The sequence below is a fragment of the Diaphorina citri genome, unplaced genomic scaffold (assembly GCF_000475195.1).
Source record: "Diaphorina citri unplaced genomic scaffold, Diaci psyllid genome assembly version 1.1 scaffold1495, whole genome shotgun sequence".
Classification (NCBI taxonomy): Eukaryota; Metazoa; Arthropoda; class Insecta; order Hemiptera; family Psyllidae; genus Diaphorina; species Diaphorina citri.
The window spans coordinates 33,062-55,333 of record NW_007378921.1 but is presented as its reverse complement, the minus strand read 5'-3'; the positions used below and the strand labels follow the sequence as shown (position 1 = coordinate 55,333).

Here is a 22,272-nt window from a genome sequence, read left to right as displayed (position 1 = left end):
CAGGATTATTCACAACTCTGTTTGAAGACTTGACACCCTCCGAAGGACTTGATGTATAGCTCTCATATTGTTGAGTTCCTCTCGAAACCAAGTTCCTGACTGTCGTGTAGATACTGGATACTCGAGGGGTATCAGTTTGTGTAAAGAACGTAGATTTGGCCTCGTAATCATCAGTAGTTGTTTTATCACTGCTTTCAGTACTTCCAAATAATTTATTGATGTCGTCAATAACGTCTGTGTTCTCTACTGAATTTTCTTGAGAGTTTTGAACGATATTTTCAACAGTCTCCACAATGTCTTTCACTAGTGTTTGTTCTGTGGTAGGAATGAATGTTGTTATGAAGGTACTATCCGACCGGGGAAAGTCTGTGGTAGTTTCTGCATAACCATTTTCCGTTGAACTGATCTCTTCGCCAGATCCATAACCAAGTGTAGAAGGAGCGGAATATTCTGTTGTTAGACCTGACTGTTCACCTGAACTATTTTCACCAGAGATTGAAGTTCCATCCAGTGTTCCTTGTAACATTGGCTTTTCTCTGAGGCTTGGTGCTGTCTTCAACAAGTTGAGGTAGATTTGATGCTTGTGTTGTAGTTGTGTAGCGAGAATTCTTTCTTCTTGCGTTTATTCTATCAATCTCTTCTTGACTTATCCTCTTGACCAGTGGTGTATCTAGAGGTGCAACAAGGTCATAACTAGGCTGATTTTATACGAATTTTATCGCAATTCTATCGCTTTCTGGACCAAACTATGACGCTACCCAACCCTGTTTACTCGAGCAAGAGGCGGGGGACACTCTACTCCTTACACCCCAGGCCGGCGGACCAGTTACAAATGCCACCGATGGGGTCGAACGAAAGCCCTTTCGGACAGGTGTACTCCCATCCCAGGAGACTACCATTGAGACCGTTCTCCATTTTGGCACAGGAGATGAACTTCTTGCAGGAGAAAGGATGAGGGAAGTTGCCCATGTCCAGACACTCGATGTAGCCGTCTGTGTGAATACGCACCTGGGAATTATGAATAAAACAATAAAGTATTAGAAATGTAAATAAAGACCATGAAACTCCATTTCGTGTGTTGATCCTCCCTATAGGCCGGGCGGAACTTAAATAAGAACTATTTTGAAAATATTGCTCATAAATATCTCGGCCAATTACCTACTAGAAACTAGTCATCCATGTGGATCACCAAAACGGACGTATCTCTTTACCAGCCGGGACAGAGCGAAAAAGCTCCTTCAGGAAAACCCTGCCACTTAAAAGTAATAAATCGGTGGTCAAATGCTCTGAACTCTGGATTGTGATAAGTTTAAGGTCTTCTCACATATATGAATGGAATGGATCCCATGTCCAGACACTCGATGTAGCCGTCTGTGTGAATACGCACCTGGGAATTATGAATAAAACAATAAAGTATTAGAAATGTAAATAGAGACCATGAAACTCCATTTCGTGTGTTGATCCTCCCTATAGGCCGGGCGGAACTTGAATAAGAACTATTTTGAAAATATTGCTCATAAATATCTCGGCCAATTACCTACTAGAAACTAGTCATCCATGTGGATCACCAAAACGGACGTATCTCTTTACCAGCCGGGACAGAGCGAAAAAGATCCTTCAGGAAAACTCTGCCACTTAAAAGTAATAAATCGGTGGTAAAATGCTCTGAACTCTGGATTGTGATAAGTTTGAATGGGATAGAATTCAAGGTTCCAGCAAACAAGCTTAACAAACAGCACCCTTAGAAGTGAATCAGAAAAAATAAACTTACCTTGCCGCTGAGCGGAATCTCAATCGGTTCTATTCCGTACAGTTCATCGTCCGTGTAGTCATACTGGCTCTGGCCCGCCGACGCGACCAGCTTCCGCGAGAACGGCTTCTCCTTGGGCCGTGGCGCTTGGGCGCGGAGGAAACCTCTGTGCGGCGTTTCAACTGGAGTCACCGTACCCCGGACCGGGACATATTCAGGGCGGAGAGCGGGGCTTTCCTCGGGGCGAACCGTACCCCGTCCTGGGACATACTCTGGGCGGAGAGAGGAGCTGTCTTCCGGGCGAATGTATTGAGAGTTGTCCACCTGTGATGGGCGGAGATATTGGCTGATCTGCGGGGAAGTACGGAGGAGAGGGGTGGACTGTTGGGTTTCCTGGCTTTGGGAGAAGATGTTGACGGGTTGTCGATAGACGGCTGATGTGCGCCGGAGTTTCTCCGTTGTGGATGGAGCTGGAAAGAGGGAGACTATGGTCAGATATGATTGTGCAACTTGGATTTTTAGATTGTTGCCCCTTTAATTCTGTACGGAACAGTGTTGTGAACTGTTAGGCTAGTACTAGGAACACGGTGAAATACCTACTCAGAACAATATACTTCTGGTTCTTACTCCAAACTACGCGTAATTCAGTACCAATCCCAACCTGGTTGTCACCGTCGACTGAACTTCAGACCTAGCCATTCGTTGATCCACTAGGGCAGCGACATTCAACCTTTTTGAGAAGCAACCCCCCTGGCAAACGTATAAGTTGTCTGTGACACTCCACCCCCAAAGTTTAAATGTAAAAGTTATATAAAGAAATATTTGTAAAAAAAACCCTTAATTTTGTTGATTTTTTAAAGGTAAATTTGGTTCAAAGGGATCAATTTACAGGTAGATCCTCAGCCGTGAACCCCTGGATTTGTCTCGTGAGGTTGCGTCCATCCTTACCTTATCTTTGGCGATTTCCTGGTCATCATATCCCACCCACTGGTTGCCCTTGAACGCATAGGGCCCCATGGCGCGGGGGTTGGGGTGCTCCACACTCCAATCGTCGCTCTTCAAACTACTGCAAATCTGAGAGGAAGCAAAAGGAATTCCGTTTTTGAGCGAACGATGTGCAATAGAAGGTAGAAGAATAATAGTATGTTAAGTTTGATTTAGAGGTAACTATATTTTGTGTACCTATTTATGTACGGATAGGGCTTTTGATCGGAAAACCAAATGACTGTGTTGCTGAGATTTTGAGGCAAACATCGGAAATTCCAATGCACAGGACTCAGGTGTAATGATCTGCAGGTAGACTATATCTTCAAAGAGACATAATTTATATAACGGATGGAGAATACTCACAAAATCTAAGGATTAAGATCTCCCTAGTAGGTATACAATTCTCTAAAATATGGTTCCAATGAAATTACACCTTGCTACTTGAAAGTTTTACCTCATAGTAAGCCAAATATCCTTTCTCCCGAGTGGCATCCCCTTGTTCTATTACAACCTATTCCTCACGTCTGGACCGCGTAGCGTATGAAGCTTGTACAGTATGTACAGTGGTACATTGACACAAGAACCCCTCCTCTTTCTTCCCAGCCTTTCTACTAGGGTCGGCGTTAATTACAACCTATTCCTCACGTCTGGACCGCGTAGCGTATGAAGCTTGTACAGTATGTACAGTGGTACATTGACACAAGAACCCCTCCTTTTTCTTCCCAGCCTTTCTACTAGGGTCGGCGTTGCCACAAGAAGACCAATAGATGTAAAATCATCGATTCAAAACAGGGCTCTTGTTTCACCAGGGCCAGTTTAATAAGATCTTTTTCCTTAAAAGACCCTTTTCCTTTGTATATTTTCATTCAACTTTGAACTTTAACCAATTAAGAAAACTTTACATTGAAATGGGGCTCTTTTCGGACAAAATTCCCGTGTGCAAAGTCCAGGACTATTGCATTAAGAAAACTTACTTGTGTGACCCTTCTCAGGCCAAACTTACTTCTGGGTCACCTCAGGCTCTTCCTCGGCCTCCTCCTTCACAGGAGCGGCAGTACCTGACGAGCCCCTGTTCCGGGACAAGGTGACGTATTTGGGCGTGGCCGGTTTCTCCTCATAAGGGTCCGTCTCTTCCTGAGGGCTGGCGGTGGTTGACTGGCGGCGCCGGAAGATACTTTGGTATTTGGGCGTCACCGTGGTGGGTACTGTGTCCTCTTGGTCTTCTGGTTCTTCTTCAGGAGCTGGCGTCGTCGATGGTCTACGGAGAGAAAATGTGGGCCGGGAGGAGATGTAGAAGGATAAATAAGTTTGACTTGAGAGACAAAGTAACATTTTGTTCTCGTGTTTTTATGAAGACGAAAATTGGAATTGTACTTTCGTGAAATTTAGCGAGATTAACGCTTTAGCTCATTTTTCTTTCGCCATTCTAGTCATGTTATTTCTTTTAACATTCTAACTAGAATTCAATCTAAATCTAGACAGTGTTCAAGTAAGCACGCCTGTGTATTCGGCAGGTTTTTTCTCACCTTCACAGATCGGGGTCAACCTGAAGATAACCTTTTGAAATGTGGGGTAGATATCTACTTAGCTGACATTTATGTCCTTTATTACACCATTAGAGGTAGTTTATTCGATCTAATTGTACTTTCGTGAAATTTAGCGAGATTAACGCTTTAGCTCATTTTTCTTTCGCCATTCTAGTCATGTTATTTCTTTTAACATTCTAATTAGAATTCAACCAGTAAGCACGCCTGTGTATTCGGCAGGTTTTTTCTCACCTTCATAGATCGGGGTCAACCTGAAGATAACCTTTTGAAATGTGGGGTAGATATCTACTTAGCTGAAATTTATGTCCTTTATTACACCATTAGAGGTAGTTTATTCGATCTAGCCTTACCTTTAGTCTCCATTCTAGTTCATCCGCTTACCTTTCTCTCTGAATCGTCTTATACTTGGGTCTCTCCTTACTGGACGACGCAGTCTCATCTTCGCTGAACTTGATCCCTTGATTCTGAGGTCCTGGACCGTTTTGCTGTCTACCGGACGAGTGTCGAGTGCCTGCGTTCGCTAGAACTCTGTCGTATAGGCTTCTACTGATCGGGGAGAAGAAGAAGAAAGAACAATAAAGGGGACTTAGCTAAAAAGAACTCGCATAACTTACAATACTAAGCTGAGCTTCAAAGTTGTACTCTCCGTCTTCCTCCAGAGGGAATAGAGGGGAGTGGTGATTGACGGCAGGTTCGAAAGCTGAGTGATAGTCATACGATAGGATGTTCATGAAATCTAGGTATCTGAAAGCAAAAGTAGACAATAAATACATAATCAGTTTTCATGTATTACTATACTATCATAATTTTTAATGTCAATCTACATAATATTTATGACTGCTAAAGATTAAGTTACTCGCCTACTCACATTAACGTCACCCAGTGTGAGTGGGCCAGAAAAAAACAGCAGTATGATACGACTGCTAAGGTGGTAAATCATCCGGATACCAACCAAGCGGAACGTCGCTTAACTCTAGGCTTGCCAAATATCCAAAATGTCGATTCGGGACGCGAATTCGCGAACATAATTGCCAAATCCGCGAACATTAGTCGTCGTTATCTATGGACCAGAACATGATGCCTCCCAACTTCTGATCGTTGACGTATTTGGCCTGCAACAAGAATCGAACGGGGTTTAACAGATTGAAAAATTGGTTTTCCATGGCTGGAAAACTGCATCCTTTTTATATAATTCACCAGTTTATGACCTCAGTAGGGATCAATACCCCACTATCCACTATCTGCCGCGAACTCCCGAAGGGTTGTTGTAAAGTTCATGTACCTATCTCTGGAGGCTTCAGGAATCTCCCAGATATAGGAAGGCTTGAATAACTAGAAAACTTTCACCGCAGAGGGTGGAAAGAATCAGAGTTGACTGACTAATTATTGTCTATGACTGATTTCGATTGAGAGTTAAGAGAGAACATTCAGTTTCATGAAGGTATACCGTCGAAAAAATGTGTCCGAAGACATCCTACCGAAGACATCCTGGTATTGGTATAAGTAGGGTCATCGGCTATAAATAATAAACGCCCTATGTCTCTTAGACCTGGTTAGATCTTTTATGACTTTCCCTATAGTTATTTAGAAGAGCCCTAGATTTCTTACGAAGGCCAGGGTTCTTTTAGGACCGATTTCTTTGACTTCTTTAGGTATTATCCTACACTGGAGTTGAATACCTATCCTAGAGTACAGATCCTTACCTTGTCTTTGGCGATTTCTTGGTCGTCATATCCCACCCACTGATTGCCCTTGAACGCATAGGGCCCCATGGCCCTAGGGTTGGGGTGCTCCACGCTCCAATCGTCGCTCTTCAAACTGCTGCAAATCTGAGAAGAAACAAAAGGAATTCCGTTTTTGAGCGAACGATGTGCAATATCAATCTTTCTGAAACTTAATCGCCTCTAACTCCCGACCAGTACAGAGTAAATATGTCAAATAATAGTGAGAATAGTAGGAAATTTTGTTTTCTAACTAATAGACAGATCGAGAAGCGACTGAGCGACCTCTGACGAGAAGCGACTGAGATATTAGCGAAAAAGAGAGAAGGGTTTGGTCAAGTTTGGTGTAGGCCTCGGCTCTCATGGGTTAAGCTTCTACGAATCTCTTACCTCATAGTAAGCCAAATATCCTTTCTCCCGAGTGGCGTCCCCTTGTTCACCAGGGCCGTCGGCAGGGGCTCCTATCTGGTTGGATTCCGGGTTGAATAACGTGTAGGATCGCCCATAGGTGGGGATACCCAGGACTAGCTTGTCTGGGTCCGCCCCTGATTTGAGGTAGTGCTTGATGGTGTGGTCCTGTAGGGGGAAAATGAAGAGATTAGAATAATATAGAATGGAATCGAATAGAAAAGAATATACCTTATTTTTCCTGCCGGAATGAGACTTGTTCAAGGGTTGGTTGATTAAAAGCTCAGTTTGACGAAAGTTGTTTCCATTTTTCTAGATTCTCATTTAGGAATCCAGTGAAGTTAGGAAAAAGAAACACAACTATCTGTATTAATTATGTATCGTACCATGTTAAACCCATAAAATACACGAGACCTTGTTTAGACTGCTGGGGTAAAGGGACTTTTTAGTCTCATTCGAGCAGGATAAACAAGGTATATTCTATTCTATTCTATCTCTGCAAGAATCGATTCTGATCACGTTAGTTTCACGTTATTTTCCGATATCGGAGGTACTACAAAGTAGATTTTTGTACATGAAATCAGATATAAATGAATGTGAAGTTGGCAACTGATATTTCAGGGCTTATATTTCACTCTACCTTGTATATTTCACTCTACCTTGTAAATTACTGTTTGAAATCCCGGGGAAAAAGGCAAGGCAGTAGAAAACATGCTAAATAATGATCTCCGCCGCCTCAAGTGTACCTATATAAAAAAAAGAAGTTGTATAGGTTCCCTATACGTAAGGGTAATAGAAAGTAAAAAAAAGTGGTCCTGTAGGGGGAAAATGAAGAGATTAGAATAATATAGAATGGAATGGAATGGAATAGAAAAGAATATACCTACCTTATTTTTCCTGCTGGAATGAGACTTGTTCAAGGGTTGGCTGATTGAAAGCTCAGTTTGACGAAAGTTGTTTCCATTTTTCTAGATTCTCATTTGGGAATCCAGTGGAGTTAGGAAACAGAAACACAACTGATCGGGGCTTTGCCTTCTTTGGTAAGCTGCTTTTCCAGCTCTTCGATTCCTCCTGAAATTTGGACGCAGATTCGTACTAGCTTACTTAACTCATCTTGTAGGGCTGTTTGCCCCTAAACTTAAGCCTGGGAGTGGCCTTTTTGTGTGTGGAGTTAAACAACATTGGACGTAACGGGAAGTTTTACCGTTTATTATTGTGATCAACTTGGCAATGAATTGAGGATGCTGATCGGGGCTTTGCCTTCTTTGGTAAGCTGCTTTTCCAGCTCTTCGATTCCTCCTGAAATTTGGACGCAGATTCGTACTAGCTTACATAACCCATCTTGTAGGGCTGTTTACCCCTAAACTTAAGCCTGGGAGGGGCCTTTTTGTGTGTGGAGTTAAATAACATTGCATGTAACGGGAAGTTTTACCGTTTATTATTGTGATCAACTTGGCAATGAATTGAGGATAAAATTCCATGCCTTGACTGGGATTTGAACCCACGACCTCTACCTGATTTCCTGGAGAGTGCTTGCCCACTAAGGCCAAACAATCACTATCAGGTAGATCTGACAGGTACACCTGATCAGGTCCGCCTATCAGGTCTACCTGATACCTCCTGAGCACACACACTATCAGGTAGACGTGACAGGTCCACCAATTCCATGCCTTGACTGGGATTTGAACCCACGACCTCTACCTGATTTCCTGGAGAGTGCTTGCCCACTAAGGCCAAACAATCACTATGAGGTAGATCTGACAGGTACACCTGATCAGGTCCGCCTATCAGGTCTACCTGATACCTCATGAGCACACACACTATCAGGTAGACGTGACAGGTCCACCTGATCAGGTCCAATCGAGACCTTGTTTAGACTGCTGGGGTAAAGGGACTTTTTAGTCTCATTCGAGCAGGATAAACAAGGTATATTCTATTCTATTCTATCTCTGCAAGAATCGATTCTGATCACGTTAGTTTCACGTTATTTTCCGATATCGGAGGTACTACAAAGTAGATTTTTGTACATGAAATCAGATATAAATGAATGTGAAGTTGGCAACTGATATTTCAGGGCTTGATATTTCACTCTACCTTGTAAATACTGTTTGAAATCCCGGGGAAAAAGGCAAGGCAGTAGAAAACTTGTTAAATAATGACCTCCGCCGCCTCAAGTGTACCTATATATAAAAAAAAGAAGTTGTATAGGTTCCCTATACGTAAGGGTAATAGAAAGTAAAATACTAGTATAGCTCCGCTATACTGTAGTAATAGAAAGTAAAAAAAGAAGAAGAAGAAAGAACAATAAAGGGGACTTAGCTAAAAAGAACTCGCATAACTTACAATACTAAGCTGAGCTTCAAAGTTGTACTCGCCGTCTTCCTCCAGAGGGAATAGAGGGGAGTGATGATTGACGGCAGGTTCGAAAGCTGAGTGATAGTCATACGATAGGATGTTCATGAAATCTAGGTATCTGAAAGCAAAAGTAGACAATAAATACCTAATCAGTTTTCATGTATTACTATACTATCATAATTTTTAATGTCAATCTACATAATATTTATGACTGCTAAAGTTTAAGTTACTCACATTAACGTCACCCAGTGTGAGTGGGCCAGAAAAAAACAGCAGTATGATACGACTGCCAGGGTGGTAAATCATCCGGATACCAACCAAGCGGAACGTCGCTTAACTCTAGGCTTGCCAAATATCCAAAATGTCGATTCGGGACGCGAATCCGCGAACATAATTGCCAAATACGCGAACATTATCGCAAAATCCACGAACATAATCGCGAAACCCGCGAACATAATCGCGAAATCCGCGAACATGTCGCAAAATCCGCGAACAAAATCACCAAATCCGCGAACATAATCGCGAAATCCGCGAACATAATCGCGAAATCCGCGAGCATAATCGCAAAATCCGCGAACAAAATTTCCAAATCCGCGAACATAATCACGAAATCCGCGAACGCGAACATAATCGCCAAATCCGCGAAAAAAATCGCGAAATCCGCGAACATAATCACGAAATCCGCGAACATAATCGCCAAATCCGCGAACAAAATCGCGAAATCCGCGAACAAAATCGCTAAATCCGCGAACATAATCGCGAAATCTGCGAACATAATCGCGAAATCCGCGAACAAAATCGCGAAACCCGCGAACATAATCGCGAAACCCGCGAACATAATCGCGAAATCCGCGAACATAATCGCCAAATCCGCGAACAAAATCGCCAAATCCGCGAACATAATCGCAAAATCCGCGAACATAATCGCCAAATCCGCGAAAAAAATCGCGAAATCCGCGAACAAAATCGCGAAATCCGCGAACGTAATTGCGAAATCCGCGAACATAATCGCGAAATCCGCGAACAAAATTCTTCGCACTCAACCTTAGCTCTCTCTTTAGCAAGGGGAATTTCAGGCTGGTATCCTTCCTGTTTAATGTCACCCAGCCAGACATAAACCTATGTATATCATAACTTACAATACTCAGTTGAGCTTCAAAGTTGTACTCGCCATCTTCCTCCAGAGGGAATAGAGGGGAGTGATGATTGACGGCAGGTTCGAAAGCTGAGTGATAATCATACGATAGGATGTTCATGAAGTCCAGGTATCTGGAAATGAAAATAGCAATCAATATAGAAGTTGTGTATGACGAGTTGACGAGGTTTGGTAGAGGGAACTGTAACAACGGAGATCTTAAGGTGTGTCCACACAGCTGATCAATTTTTGGACTCCATAAATTTAATCCTATTTTTTGGGGGTGTAGGGAGGGGGTTTGTATCTCGAACGGTTTGTCTGCTTTCAGTGAAATTTGCCAAATATGCTCAAGATATAAAGGAAATTTTCTGATTGAATAATTTATGGACTACTAACAGTACTAACTACTACTTATTATATGTAGACCTGATCGGACCTACGGGGATATACTGGCGATTTGGTAATTGTTCAGAAGCCACGTCAATGAAAAAGAAAACTCTTTTGTGTTTAACCTAACCCTATTGTTCTGGGTGAGACCTACAACAGTTCACTGGATCACTAGTTTAGTGCCATCCAGTATACCGTTCATCTTGCTAAGAGCATCCTCAGATCTTCACACTCATGTGCTAGGAATGTTGACTTGACTCTTAAGATCCAGTTCCTCAATCTCTTACGTCACGACAATGAGTCTTGTTGCTGTCAATTATCTCTTTGTTAGTCTGGACTGGCAAATTTTCCATTAGGTTTAACTTTGAGAAATGTGTAGGTATTTTGCGAAATTTTTGATCACGTATTCTTCTTCTTTACCTTCATCTTGTTGTTGTTCTTTTCCGTCTTCTTCTACTTTTTCTTATCCTTCTTCTTCTCCTTCTTCTTCCCCTTCTTGTTCTTCTCCTTATAGTTCTCCTTCGTCGTTTTTTTCTTCTTTTCCTCCTTCTTCTTGGTCTTTTTCATCTTTTCGATGGATTGTTTGCAAGGTCTGTGACTTCTACAGATTTAGCAAGCGACCTATGTCTCATTCCTTCATCTTTACGACCGACGTCAGTTATCGCAATGTCCTGTGTTACAATATTGGTCTCATGTATGACAACCTTACATTGTCTCTCAAATAACATTGTCTCCCTAAGTTTACATGCATTGTGTCTCAAATAATTACTATTGCGACAACATTTACAACTCTCAGAAGTTGTTAAATGAAAACAACACATTGCATGTCGTAAAACTCTAATGAGATAATAAAGAAAATATTGAAATTTACTGAATTTACTTTAATAAATACTGAAGATTAACCCATTGAGGGAATGTGAAGTCACGGTGTTGTTCAAATGACGATAAATAGGGCTGATAGTAGTGATACCTACCTACCCACCTCTCACGAACGACTGCTTTACTTCGGATGATTACAACACCTAAAGAAGTCAAAGGAATCAGTCCTAAAAGAACCCTAACCTTCGTAAGAAGTCTTCTCCGTGAGTCCTACAGTTCAGTCAAGTGAACGGAAACTTGACCGCGAAGCGGAGATTGCTCCGGGAATATAGGACTCATCTTACCTGTACAAGCTGCGCATAGTTCTCCCTATCCGCCGACTTGCCGCCGTCCCGGAACGCGGGATACTCCCAGTCCAAATCCAGCCCGTCAAAGTGGTTCACCCGTAGAAACTTCAGCACATTCTTTCCCGCCAAGTCACTTAAATTTGGTAGGTACACCTATAAATTTATCCAAGGTAAATTGGTACCTTATGTACCAATAATATAAGAAGAAGAACCCGAGCTTTCATACCATGAGGTATTATTAGAAATTGGATAGTTGATTAGCGGATACACACGTGAGAAAAAGTATGGTCTTACTAGAAGCTCACACCATAATCAGTGAAACTATTCTTAGATATGTTCGAATAAGAATAACAAACGTATTACCAAAATACAAGTACCTACCATGTAGGTAGAATCCAAGGCTCTAGATACCTACTAGGTACCTATACGTACAATAGGTTAGAATTTAGAATCTACACAGGCTTAATGAGTCAGTAACTCAGAACCCATGGCAGATAATTATACCTTAGGGTCTGTTAGGTAGGTACAAGAAGATTATTTAATACCTAAGTACCTAGGTCTAGGTACCTACCTAAAAAAATCGAAGAAGAAACATGATATTTGAACTCGAATTTCATAATGAAATCATCATTATAACATTATATCATTGGCTACATTCCCAGCAAATCCAATAGACAGACATAGAAGAATTCTTCTGGTATTTTGAAAAAAAAAAAAAAAAAAAAAAAAAAACTGAAAGTGGTTGGTCTTGAACTTAAATTCTGGTCTCTTTCGAGTTAAAATTCAGTCTCATTCTGGCAGGTATATTCTGTTCTATTCTAAATTTATGACGGGTACCGATCACCAGCCTATTTTATAGTAACCTAGGTAGGTGTGTAAAAACTATTGATGTAGGTACGAATTGTTGATGGCAAAATGATTCAGGTAAGTCATTTTGAGTTAGCATTAGAAAAAATTGTTTGGGGGAAGATATTTATCATTTTGGAAGCAAACACACTCCCAATATACCTACCTACCTACCTACGACTTATAAAGGAGTAGCCGGGTTTCAATTTTTTAAACTAAAAATGTGCACTAAAAGAGGCAAATCCGCAAAATACATATTAGAGAATAATCGAATTATGGTACTTTAAATACAAGACCATCTCTTGGCGTTTCGCACCACCACCTCACGTCTCACGTGCACTTGGTCCATTTTCGTCACCATGTAAATATAAAACCGATATAAAAACCACTTCTGTGTTCAGCGCCCGAGGGCGAAGATGCCCTGACGTAATGTCACACTATGGCAGGATGGCACTCTGATAAAATCAAGTGGAACTTTACAACAACTGGAACTTCACTTCACAACAACTGGAACAACTTAAGATTGGAACTTCGCAGATGTCATTTGACGGTATCGAATTTAGGAGACGGCCTCAATCAGATGTAGGAATCTTCATATCGATTTTTTTTTTCAGGGTTGGTCACAAGGGGACTCATCCGGCCCTTTGGCCTCGAACCTGGGCAATGGGGGCCGGAAGGGGGAAATGAGTACGTTACTTTCCTTCCTATTTTATTAATTTGACTTATTGGACTGTCTACTAAACATTATTAAATTATTATGGATCACTCTCCAAAAGTCCTCCTGGTGATGGTGGCCGCTCAGGAATAATTTAGCTGAAACTACCTACCTAGTAATCCTAGTATTGTTGTATTTGTTATTGTTGCCGTTGTTGACAAAATGTTGTCGCTGTTGTTGATGGTGCAGCCCCGGGGCCCAGTTAGGCTATCAACGGCCCTGAATTCTTGGTTCAAAAGAAGTCCTCATTATTGAAATTTGTTATTTGATAGGTGCTGAGTTTAGGTATGCAAAATGTATGACACATCTGCACCTTCGTTCCAGCCGCCTATCGCGAGCATAGTCTTGAGGTTTTTGTTGTAGGTCTTGAGGCCGGTGAATTTGGCGTAGCCACCTGGGGGGGAGAGGGAAAGGGTTAGTTACAGGGGCTTGTGACATGCATGGTTGAGCTTACTTCTTCCTTTGAGGTGCTGTACACTTAGGCAAAAGGTGGCATAGCCAGCGGTGATAGCACGTTGAATACACCAGTTCCCTTCGAAGTTAAAGGATTCCTTTTTCCAAAGATCCTTTCTTTGAAATCAAGCAACGTTGAGCGTGGTTGGTATCGTTGAGATTACTTCTTCCTTTGAGATGCTGTACACTTAGGCAAAGGGTGGCATAGCCAGCGGTGATAGCACGTTGAATACACCAGTTCGCTTCGAAGTTAAAGGATTCCTTTGAAAAGGATCTTTGAAATCAAGCAACGTTGAGCGTGGTTGGTATCCCGATAGTTGAACATCTGGACAATCGCGTACTGCTCACTTTTTCCGACCCCACTCAGGGTGTGTGAGATTGGCGTTACCGAATAGAAGGTTAAAATTCCGTCACTTAAAACCTTAGCAGTTATACTGTGACGTTAACACGTATGTGACTGTGTGACCCACCGGTGGTCATTTCATAATTATGTTTCCCATGGGACCTGAAATAATGTCGTTCTAGAGAATCTAGAGAATAAAATACCAAATTTTGGTGCCATCTTATAGGTGTTAAACACCCTTGAACATTTGCACAAGAGGGGAGAGGAGGAAACGTCTTACCCTGCTCAATGTCCTGGTACTTGTCGAACGGCCGCAGACCATTTTCCTTATCTAAACCGCCGAACGCATAGATCAAATGCGTGCACAGATAGGGGTTGATGTTTTGGGGGGTGAACTTGGCCGTTCCAGGACGGTACACACTCCAGTTTGTGTAGTAACATACCACTCGCTTCTCGGAGCTGCCCCTCCTCACTCGAATATCTGAAAGCAAAAGAGAACACAAATTGGAATCCTAAAGAGTCTGTAACGCATTTGTGAGGATAAGCAACATTTTGTGTATAGTTGATATTCGAAAGGATGCCAGGATAGAAAGCCAGCTTTTCCGAGAACGAACCTTATCCTGAACAGAGCCACCCTGGGATGTCGTTGTACTTACCAGAAGGACAGGTGAACTGATGGGCCACGATACCCAAGTTGGATGGACCACTGTCCAAACACCAGAAGTATTTCTTGCAGTCCCTTGGATGGGGGAAGAAACCCTCGTCTTTGCATTTGAAATCTGAAAAGAGGAATTCAAGACGAAATGGTTAGAAACTTTACCCTCGAGGTAAAGCAAACCCCTAAAGGAATTCATAGATCCCCATCCCCTGAAGGTAAGTAATCGCTAATACATCCAACAAGAAAAACAAAGGTATATGAATTTGAATTTGCTTTATTTACAGGTCCACATTACAAGTTATGACAACTCTATTACAATATAGACCTAATTAAAAATACAATAACTAGACAATATTAAGAAAAGGGTGAGAAAAAAATAAAAAATAAAATAATAATATAATCATGGGCAATCGCGTGTTGCTGGCTTTTCCTCACTCAGGCTGGATGAGGCTTCGTAGATTCGTAGAAGCTTAACCCATCCTTTAGGGCTGTCTAGCCCCTACACCTAAGCCTCAGATTTTTTGAGTATGGGGTTAAGCTGTGGATGAGGTTAATGTGAGGCGGCTAACAACTTACCACTGCCAGGATCAGGAGTAGTGGGTGGCTCAGGCGTTGTCAGCGATTCTGGTGTTGTAGTGCTGGTTGTTTTGGACACGGAAGACTTGCTGGGAGTTGACTTGGGGCGAGTGCGTTTGGTGGAGGTGGACACTTTGGAGTCTTTGGACGACGGAGATTTGGTTGAAGATGGAAGTCTGGAAGAATAGAATAGAAGCGTTGTCAAATTTTGACTTTGCGGGCGGAGTGCTACTGTGCTCCCTAATATATCTTGCTTGTATTCGTACTACGAGAATGAGACTTTTTTTTTAAGAGGTTTGGCAGAGGGAACTGTAACAGCTATGGTCTTATCGTCCCGAAATCGAAGAGAGAAGGAAGACAGGATAGGAGAAAGCCAGCCGTTCCGAGAAAGAACATTATCCCATCAGGATAAAATCCGCCCCGGGCGGAAATCGAACCCGCGGCCCAGCGCTTACAAGGCAGACGCACTACCAACTAAGCTAACTAGGCTGGCTAGAATGAGACTAAAAAGTCCCGTTTCGTCTGACTGTGCTGAAATTTTGTAAACATTATCAACACAAACGAAAATTTCTCAGTAGGTTCTGGGCCGTATTCGGTTCTTCTCTGGGCTAGTAGGGTCTCTTTTTCTGAACAAGTTGTACAGTTCACTAGAACTAGACCAACAGTTAGGTACAGGTAGAAGTACTTTGCGGTCCCATAGAAAATTTCACAAAAAAGGTATGATTCCGCCCTACATGACCGATAAGACAAAGCTTCACAAACAAGGCTTGCCTTCGCCGACAAAGCTTGGATTAATGATGTCCAACTTACTCGCTGTCAATACCAAACAGTGCCTCTTTGGCGGCTTCAATGATGGGATAGGGTCTGCCATGGCAGGTACCTCGGAAATCGTCGTTATCTATGGACCAGAACATGATGCCTCCCAACTTCTGATCGTTGACGTATTTGGCCTGCAACAAGAATCGAACTGGGTTCAGCAGATTGTAAATTTTACTAACTACGCGGAATCGTCGTTATCTATGGACCAGAACATGATGCCTCCCAACTTCTGATCGTTGACGTATTTGGCCTGCAACAAGAATCGAACGGGGTTCAGCAGATTGGAAAACGCGTTTTCCGTGAGAAACACTGCCAGTCTTTTACTAACTACGCGTAATTCAGTACATCCGCGAACAAAATCGCGAAATCCGCGAACAAAATTGCGAAATCCGCGAACAAAATCGCCAAATCCGCGAACATAATAGCGAAATCCGCGAACGCCTACTTAACTCCAACAGTTCATCGGAAGCTGATACATTCAAAGTGATACATACGACATGCATACAATTTTCGCCCAATGAAAAAAAAAGTGCTATCGCCGCTGGCTACTTACTTGTTGAGTTTCTTCACGTCATATCCCTTATCAATGTACTCAAGACCAGCGGGAACTGCCATGGTAAGAAGTAGACGAGATCTGCCTGTCTTCTCAGACTCGCGCTCAAATTCTTCACGAAGTTCCTGTGGAAAGAGAAGAGAAATTATTAGATTTGCACCCTTGAAGGTTAATTAGATTCATACTAGCCTCCTCTGATTTGCACCTCTAAGGGTTAGGTTAGGTGGCAGAGAATGTCTCAGGCGAAGCGTTAACCTTGGCTGGTTGTCGCCACCTTCTTCTCTAGAGTCTACAACTACAAACCGATGAAGAATCCAAATTATTATATTTATTAATAAACAGATACCACTGATGGCAGAGAATGTCTCAGGCGAAGCGTTAACCTTGGCTGGTTGTCGCCACCTTCTTCTCTAGAGTCTACAACTACAAACTGATGAAGAATTCAAATTAATAAACAGATACCACTGATGCCTCACGTACGTACATTTGGTACATCCCGCCAGGTCACTTAAATTTGGTAGGTACACCTATAAATTTATCCAAGCTAAATTGGTACCTTATGTACCAATAATATAAGAAGAATAACCCGAGCTTTCATACCATGAGGTAATGAGGTATTAGAAATTTTATAATATAAGATTGGATAGTTGATTAGCGGATACACACGTGAGAAAAAAGCATGATCTTACTAGAAGCTCACACCATAATCAGTGAAACTATTCTTAGATTTTTTTGAATAAGAATAACAGACTTATTACCAAAATACAAGTACCTACCATGTAGGTAGAATCCAAGGCTCTAGATACCTATACGTACAATAGGTTAGAATTTAGAATCTACACAGGCTTAATGAGTCAGTAACTCAGAACCCATGGCAGATAATTATACCTTAGGGTCTGTTAGGTAGGTACAAGAAGATTATTACCTAAGTACCTAGGTACCTACCTAAAAAAATCGAAGAAGAAACATGATATTTGAACTCGAATTTCATAATGAAATCATCATTATATCATTGGCTACAATCCCAGCAAATCCAATAGACAGACAGAAGAATTCTTCTGGTATTTTTGAAGAAAAAAAAAAAAACTGAAAGTGGTTTGTCTTGAACTTAAATTTATGACGAGTAGACGAGTACCACCAGTCTATTTTATAGTAACCTAGGTAGGTGTGTAAAAACTATTGATGTACGAATTATTTATTGATGGCAAAATGATTCAGGGTAGCCCTATTTTCCTTCTCGAATCTCGAGGCAAAAGGGTAAGTACTAAAGTCATTTTGAGTAAACATTAGAATTATTTGTTTGGGAAGAGGATGTCATCTTGGAAGTAAATACACTCCCAATCTAGCTACCTACGACTAAAAACATACCCGGGTTTCAATTTCAATTTTTTAAACCAAAAATGTGCACCAAAAGAGGCAAATCTGCAAAAGATTAGATAATTTAGCCAACACCTGAGAGCAGCCTAAGACAAAGCTGGTAGACAAGGCGGGTCTAACTATGGTACTTTACATACAAGATCATCTCGTGGCGTTTTGCGCCACCACTGTACGTGCAATTGGTCCATCTTCTTCACCATGTAATATAAAACCGATATAAAAACTACTTCTGTGTTCAGCGCCCGAGGGCGAAGATGCCTTGGCATAATATGTGGCAGGAGGGCTCTTTGATAAAATCAACTGGAACTTCACAACAACTGGAACAACTTCTTAACGATTGGAACAACTTCACATCAACTGGAAGAACTTCATATCTCGAACTTCGCAGATGCCATCGGACAGTATCGAATTTAGGAGACGGCCTCAATCAGTTGTAGGAATCTTCTTATCGAATGATAAAATTATTGCAGGGACGGTGAGAGGGGGGCTCATTTCGGCCCTTTGGCCCCGAACCCGGGCTCTGCAATGGGGGTCCGGGTCCAACAGTTCCCCTTCCCGAAAGGAAAATAAAATGGGGGGTATCTAATAATTAAGTCAAGATTTTCTTTCATTCATTTGACAATGGTCCAACAGTTCCCCTTCCCAAAAAGAAAATAAAATGGGGGTATCTAATTAACTCATGATTTTCTTTTATTCATTTGACAATCTGACAAAACATTATGGGCCACTCCAACAGTCCATCAGGTGGCCCCTTAGGAATAATTTAGCTAAAACTACCTGGTAACTAGGTACGTACCTAGTAATTAATCCTAGTATTATTGTTGTTGTTGCTGTTGTTTTTATGTTGCGAGCAGGGTGCTTTTGTTGAAATTAGTTCCGGCCCGGGGCTCGGCTAGGCTATAAGCGGCCCTGAATTCTTGGTTCACAAGAAGTCCTCATTATTAAATTTGATAGGTGCTGAGTTTAGGTATGCAAAATGTATGACACATCTGCATAGTTATATGTAGCTATTTTAGGTATGGTACATCTTCTTTTTGACCCAGAATTTTTTTTCAAGAGGTTATTCTAGTGATCAACCTATTGCAAAATAACCATGCCCAGCAAAAAACAAGATGGTTGGCCAATAATTTGTCCGGTTTTGAGGCAAAACACAGACTTTTTTAGATTCCTCTATCTTTACCTACTAGTAGTATAATCGACAATAAATTATTTTAAATTTTAGATATTCTAGATATTTTGCGTTTTTCTTTGGACTCGAATTACTTCAAATGTGATTGGTAATAACCTCAAATTTCGAGGGCAAAAAAGTCCAAACCAGAATCCATTTCATGTTTTTCCCCATTCTTCTTCTTCACATCGTCTTCAATTTTAAGAGGCTGGATGATTTTCTTCTCTTTTTGCTGAAGGCGTGAGAAAATGAGAATTATTCAAGATCGTCTTCCTTGCACGTATAAAATATAGGTATGTACGAATCGCATCATCACATTTGAAACAGAAGATGCCCAAGTGTGGAAATAATTCGAATGACAGCAGCAAAAAATATGCTAATTTCATGGGAAAAATAGGGGTGGCCCCTAAGTGTTAGATGATGTTACGAGCATTCTTACAGGAAGATTTTATTTTGGCATATCATTTCGTACCGGTCCGGTCTGGTCTTTTTAATTAAGCGTATGTTGAAAGTGGTTTGAGTGGATCTATTTCCGAATGATTTTGACATTTGAGGAAGTACTGGATGTGAAGATCGCACAATGCAGGAGAAGAAGCGGGACCCATAGTCGCCGCATCTGTGGACAGAAGAGAAGTTTGGGGTTAACGGATTGGTTTAATAGTTTAATGTTTAATGGTTTAGTTAATGTTTGGTTTTGGACATTGACTGTGATCCGAAAAGTATGGTTTATGTTCCTTAAGGATGTGATTTTTTTTTTTTTTTACATTTTTACTCTTTGCTCCTTGGCGATTTTTACTTCCCGTTAGTTTCAAAATCCCTCATCTAAACCAAGTTTCTGATTTTGAATGGGTTAGCCTTGACATTTGTTGGATGGATGAGTAGAGCATTGTGTATAATATGTCTTAGAAGATATATTAATAGCTACTTCATGTTTATAAATAAGCTTTGTTATAGCAAAAAATAGCTTTTGTACTGGATGGCTCGAAATTATCTGTTTGTCGAATGAATGAAGTGAGTCCTCAATAAATAGGTGGGTAAGTATAAATATGACCGCATTTGAGGAAATTTGGAGCACTCCAAGGGAATCAGCTGATCAATTTTTGGACTCCATAAATTTAATCCTATTTTTTGGGGGTGTGGGGAGGGGGTTTGTATCTCGAACGGTTTGTCTGCTTTTAGTGAAATTTGGCAAATATGCTCAAGATATAAAGGAAATTTTCTGATTGAATAATTTATGGACTACTAACTACTACTTATATGTAGACCCTCCAAGTTTTCACAGAGTCTGTGTTGGTTTTGTTCCTAACGTGACGTAATAATGTCAACATTGATTATGTTGATTTATTTAATTGAAGTATAACTATGCACACGTACAGGGTACGGCTGTGTTTTGATCCAGAAATTTTCCAGAGAGGTGTGCGAAAAATTCGAAGGTTTTTTTTTTTTTTTCAATAATCCCTAGGTTCACAACAGCACAACAACGCACAAGACATAGGTACTGAAAATAATTTTGAGATTTATGCAAAGGCAGTGACTTATCCATGAAGTTATAATATTTATAATATGTAGTTGCTAGGACATTTCTCCCAAAATATTGTTCACATTTCACACCCTGTATTCGTCTGGTTCTGGTATAGTTGAACAGAAAATTGGTCACTCCTGATTTGTCACTTCAACCTATAAGTTTACAGGGTCTGATGTAAAAAAAAGTTGATAAATTTCCTTCGTTGTGTTTTTAAGGAGAAAATTTAGGATTCGGCATAGTTTAGGCACTACTCGTAATTATGTAGCACTCATAAGATCATAGTGGTTTAACTTTTCTGCGAATTCTGCTATAACTTTTCACCCATTACCTAGGACCATTAGATTTCTGTGTGAAATGTATTTTTCTCAGACAACTGTACAGGGTACGGCTGTGTTTTGATCCAGAAATTTTCCAGAGAGGTGTGCGAAAAATTCGAAGGTTTTTTTTTCAATAATCCCTAGGTTCACAACAGCACAACAACGCACAAGAAATACTGAAAATAATTTTGAGATTTATGCAAAGGCAGTGACTTGTCCATGAAGTTATAATATAATTATGTAGTTGCTAGGACATTTCTCCCAAAGTATTGTTCACATTTCAGACCCTGTATGCGTCTGGTTCTGGTATAGTTGAACAGAAAATTGGTCACTCCTGATTTGTCACTTCAACCTATAGGTTTACAGGATGTCTCACTCCTTAGAATGGTACGAAACCCTCAAAATTGTCCACAGCGTGAACTTTTGAAATTTTAATATCTCTCTAATCCAATGTCTCCTTTTGAGGCCCCTTCAAGAGCTTTTCTCCTTTTCAGCATCACAATTGACGAAGCTTTGGAGTTCCATCGTAATCTTTCTTGAACCGAATCGACAAAGACTTTTCAATCACCCTGTATATTCGATCGAATTACCGTGTGTATTTGGCTCTCATTAGGCTTTGTAGTGGATTAATACAATTACCATTAATAGGTGTATTTGACCAACGACCGGGTTGTGAACTCGGGTCTCCGGTACGCAGACCCAATCAGGCCCGCAGACAGCCTAGCCCAGCCCGGGGGCTGATTCCAATAATAGAATATCCGTATTTATCCTGCTCGAATGGGACAAAAGACTCCCCTGGTGGCCGGGTCCACAAAGTGAATTTAAGTTAAACTCTGGGATTAAACAATGTTTGGGGTTGTGAACTCGGGTCTCCGGTACGCAGACCCAATCAGGCCCGCAGACAGCCTAGCCCAGCCCGGGGGCTGATTCCAATAATAGAAAATATCCGTATTTATCCTGCTCGAATGGGACAAAAGAGTCCCCTGGTGGCCCGGTCCACAAAGTGAATTTAAGTTAAACTCTGGGATTAAACAATGTTTGGCTGAATTTTTTTGATATCAACCAATAAAATTAGATTGCTTAATCTAAAAGTTAAAGATAAACGGAGTTTAAAATTACTTTGCTTACCCGAGCATGAATGGGCTCAATAATATCTACAAAATGTATAATTGTTTACAGCAAAGGGTTTTGGGTCCTCTTGAGGACTCTTGAACAGGGGCCCAAAGGACCATGAGACAACTTTGATGAATCATTCATTTTCATTTTGTCTAGAACAAAAGGGTCATTCTGACGTGTGTCCATTACATAATGATAAATGGTGTGTTAGTTTAGCCCTTTCATTCCACAAATGCGTTAAAGTTAGAGACGAAATTTCCCAGGAACACGAAAATGGTGGTGCAAATTTTGTCCAGAGAACCATAAAGCCAAAAATCCAAAAAAACTGGTTTTTGGGTGGAACCCTGAAC

The 22,272-nt window shown here is 41.2% G+C and overlaps 1 protein-coding gene across 1 annotated transcript in view; it reads right to left on the bottom strand.

Annotated features, from left to right (window-relative positions):
* LOC113470298 (probable chitinase 10) overlaps positions 1-22,272 on the bottom strand; it is a 51,323-nt gene that overhangs the window by 12,801 nt on the left and 16,250 nt on the right. Inside the window, exons 6-22 of the mRNA XM_026828626.1 lie at positions 16,437-16,544; positions 16,051-16,116; positions 15,858-15,997; positions 15,048-15,223; positions 14,470-14,592; positions 14,094-14,294; positions 13,331-13,411; positions 12,905-12,958; positions 12,757-12,770; positions 11,454-11,573; positions 10,344-10,429; positions 9,908-10,037; positions 6,396-6,581; positions 5,988-6,113; positions 5,332-5,396; positions 4,603-4,639; positions 2,699-2,716 (exon numbers count right to left, since the gene is read on the bottom strand). Coding sequence (XP_026684427.1) covers positions 2,699-2,716; positions 4,603-4,639; positions 5,332-5,396; positions 5,988-6,113; positions 6,396-6,581; positions 9,908-10,037; positions 10,344-10,429; positions 11,454-11,573; positions 12,757-12,770; positions 12,905-12,958; positions 13,331-13,411; positions 14,094-14,294; positions 14,470-14,592; positions 15,048-15,223; positions 15,858-15,997; positions 16,051-16,116; positions 16,437-16,544 — 1,731 coding nt within the window. The remainder of the gene's footprint in view (positions 1-2,698; positions 2,717-4,602; positions 4,640-5,331; positions 5,397-5,987; positions 6,114-6,395; positions 6,582-9,907; positions 10,038-10,343; positions 10,430-11,453; positions 11,574-12,756; positions 12,771-12,904; positions 12,959-13,330; positions 13,412-14,093; positions 14,295-14,469; positions 14,593-15,047; positions 15,224-15,857; positions 15,998-16,050; positions 16,117-16,436; positions 16,545-22,272) is intronic.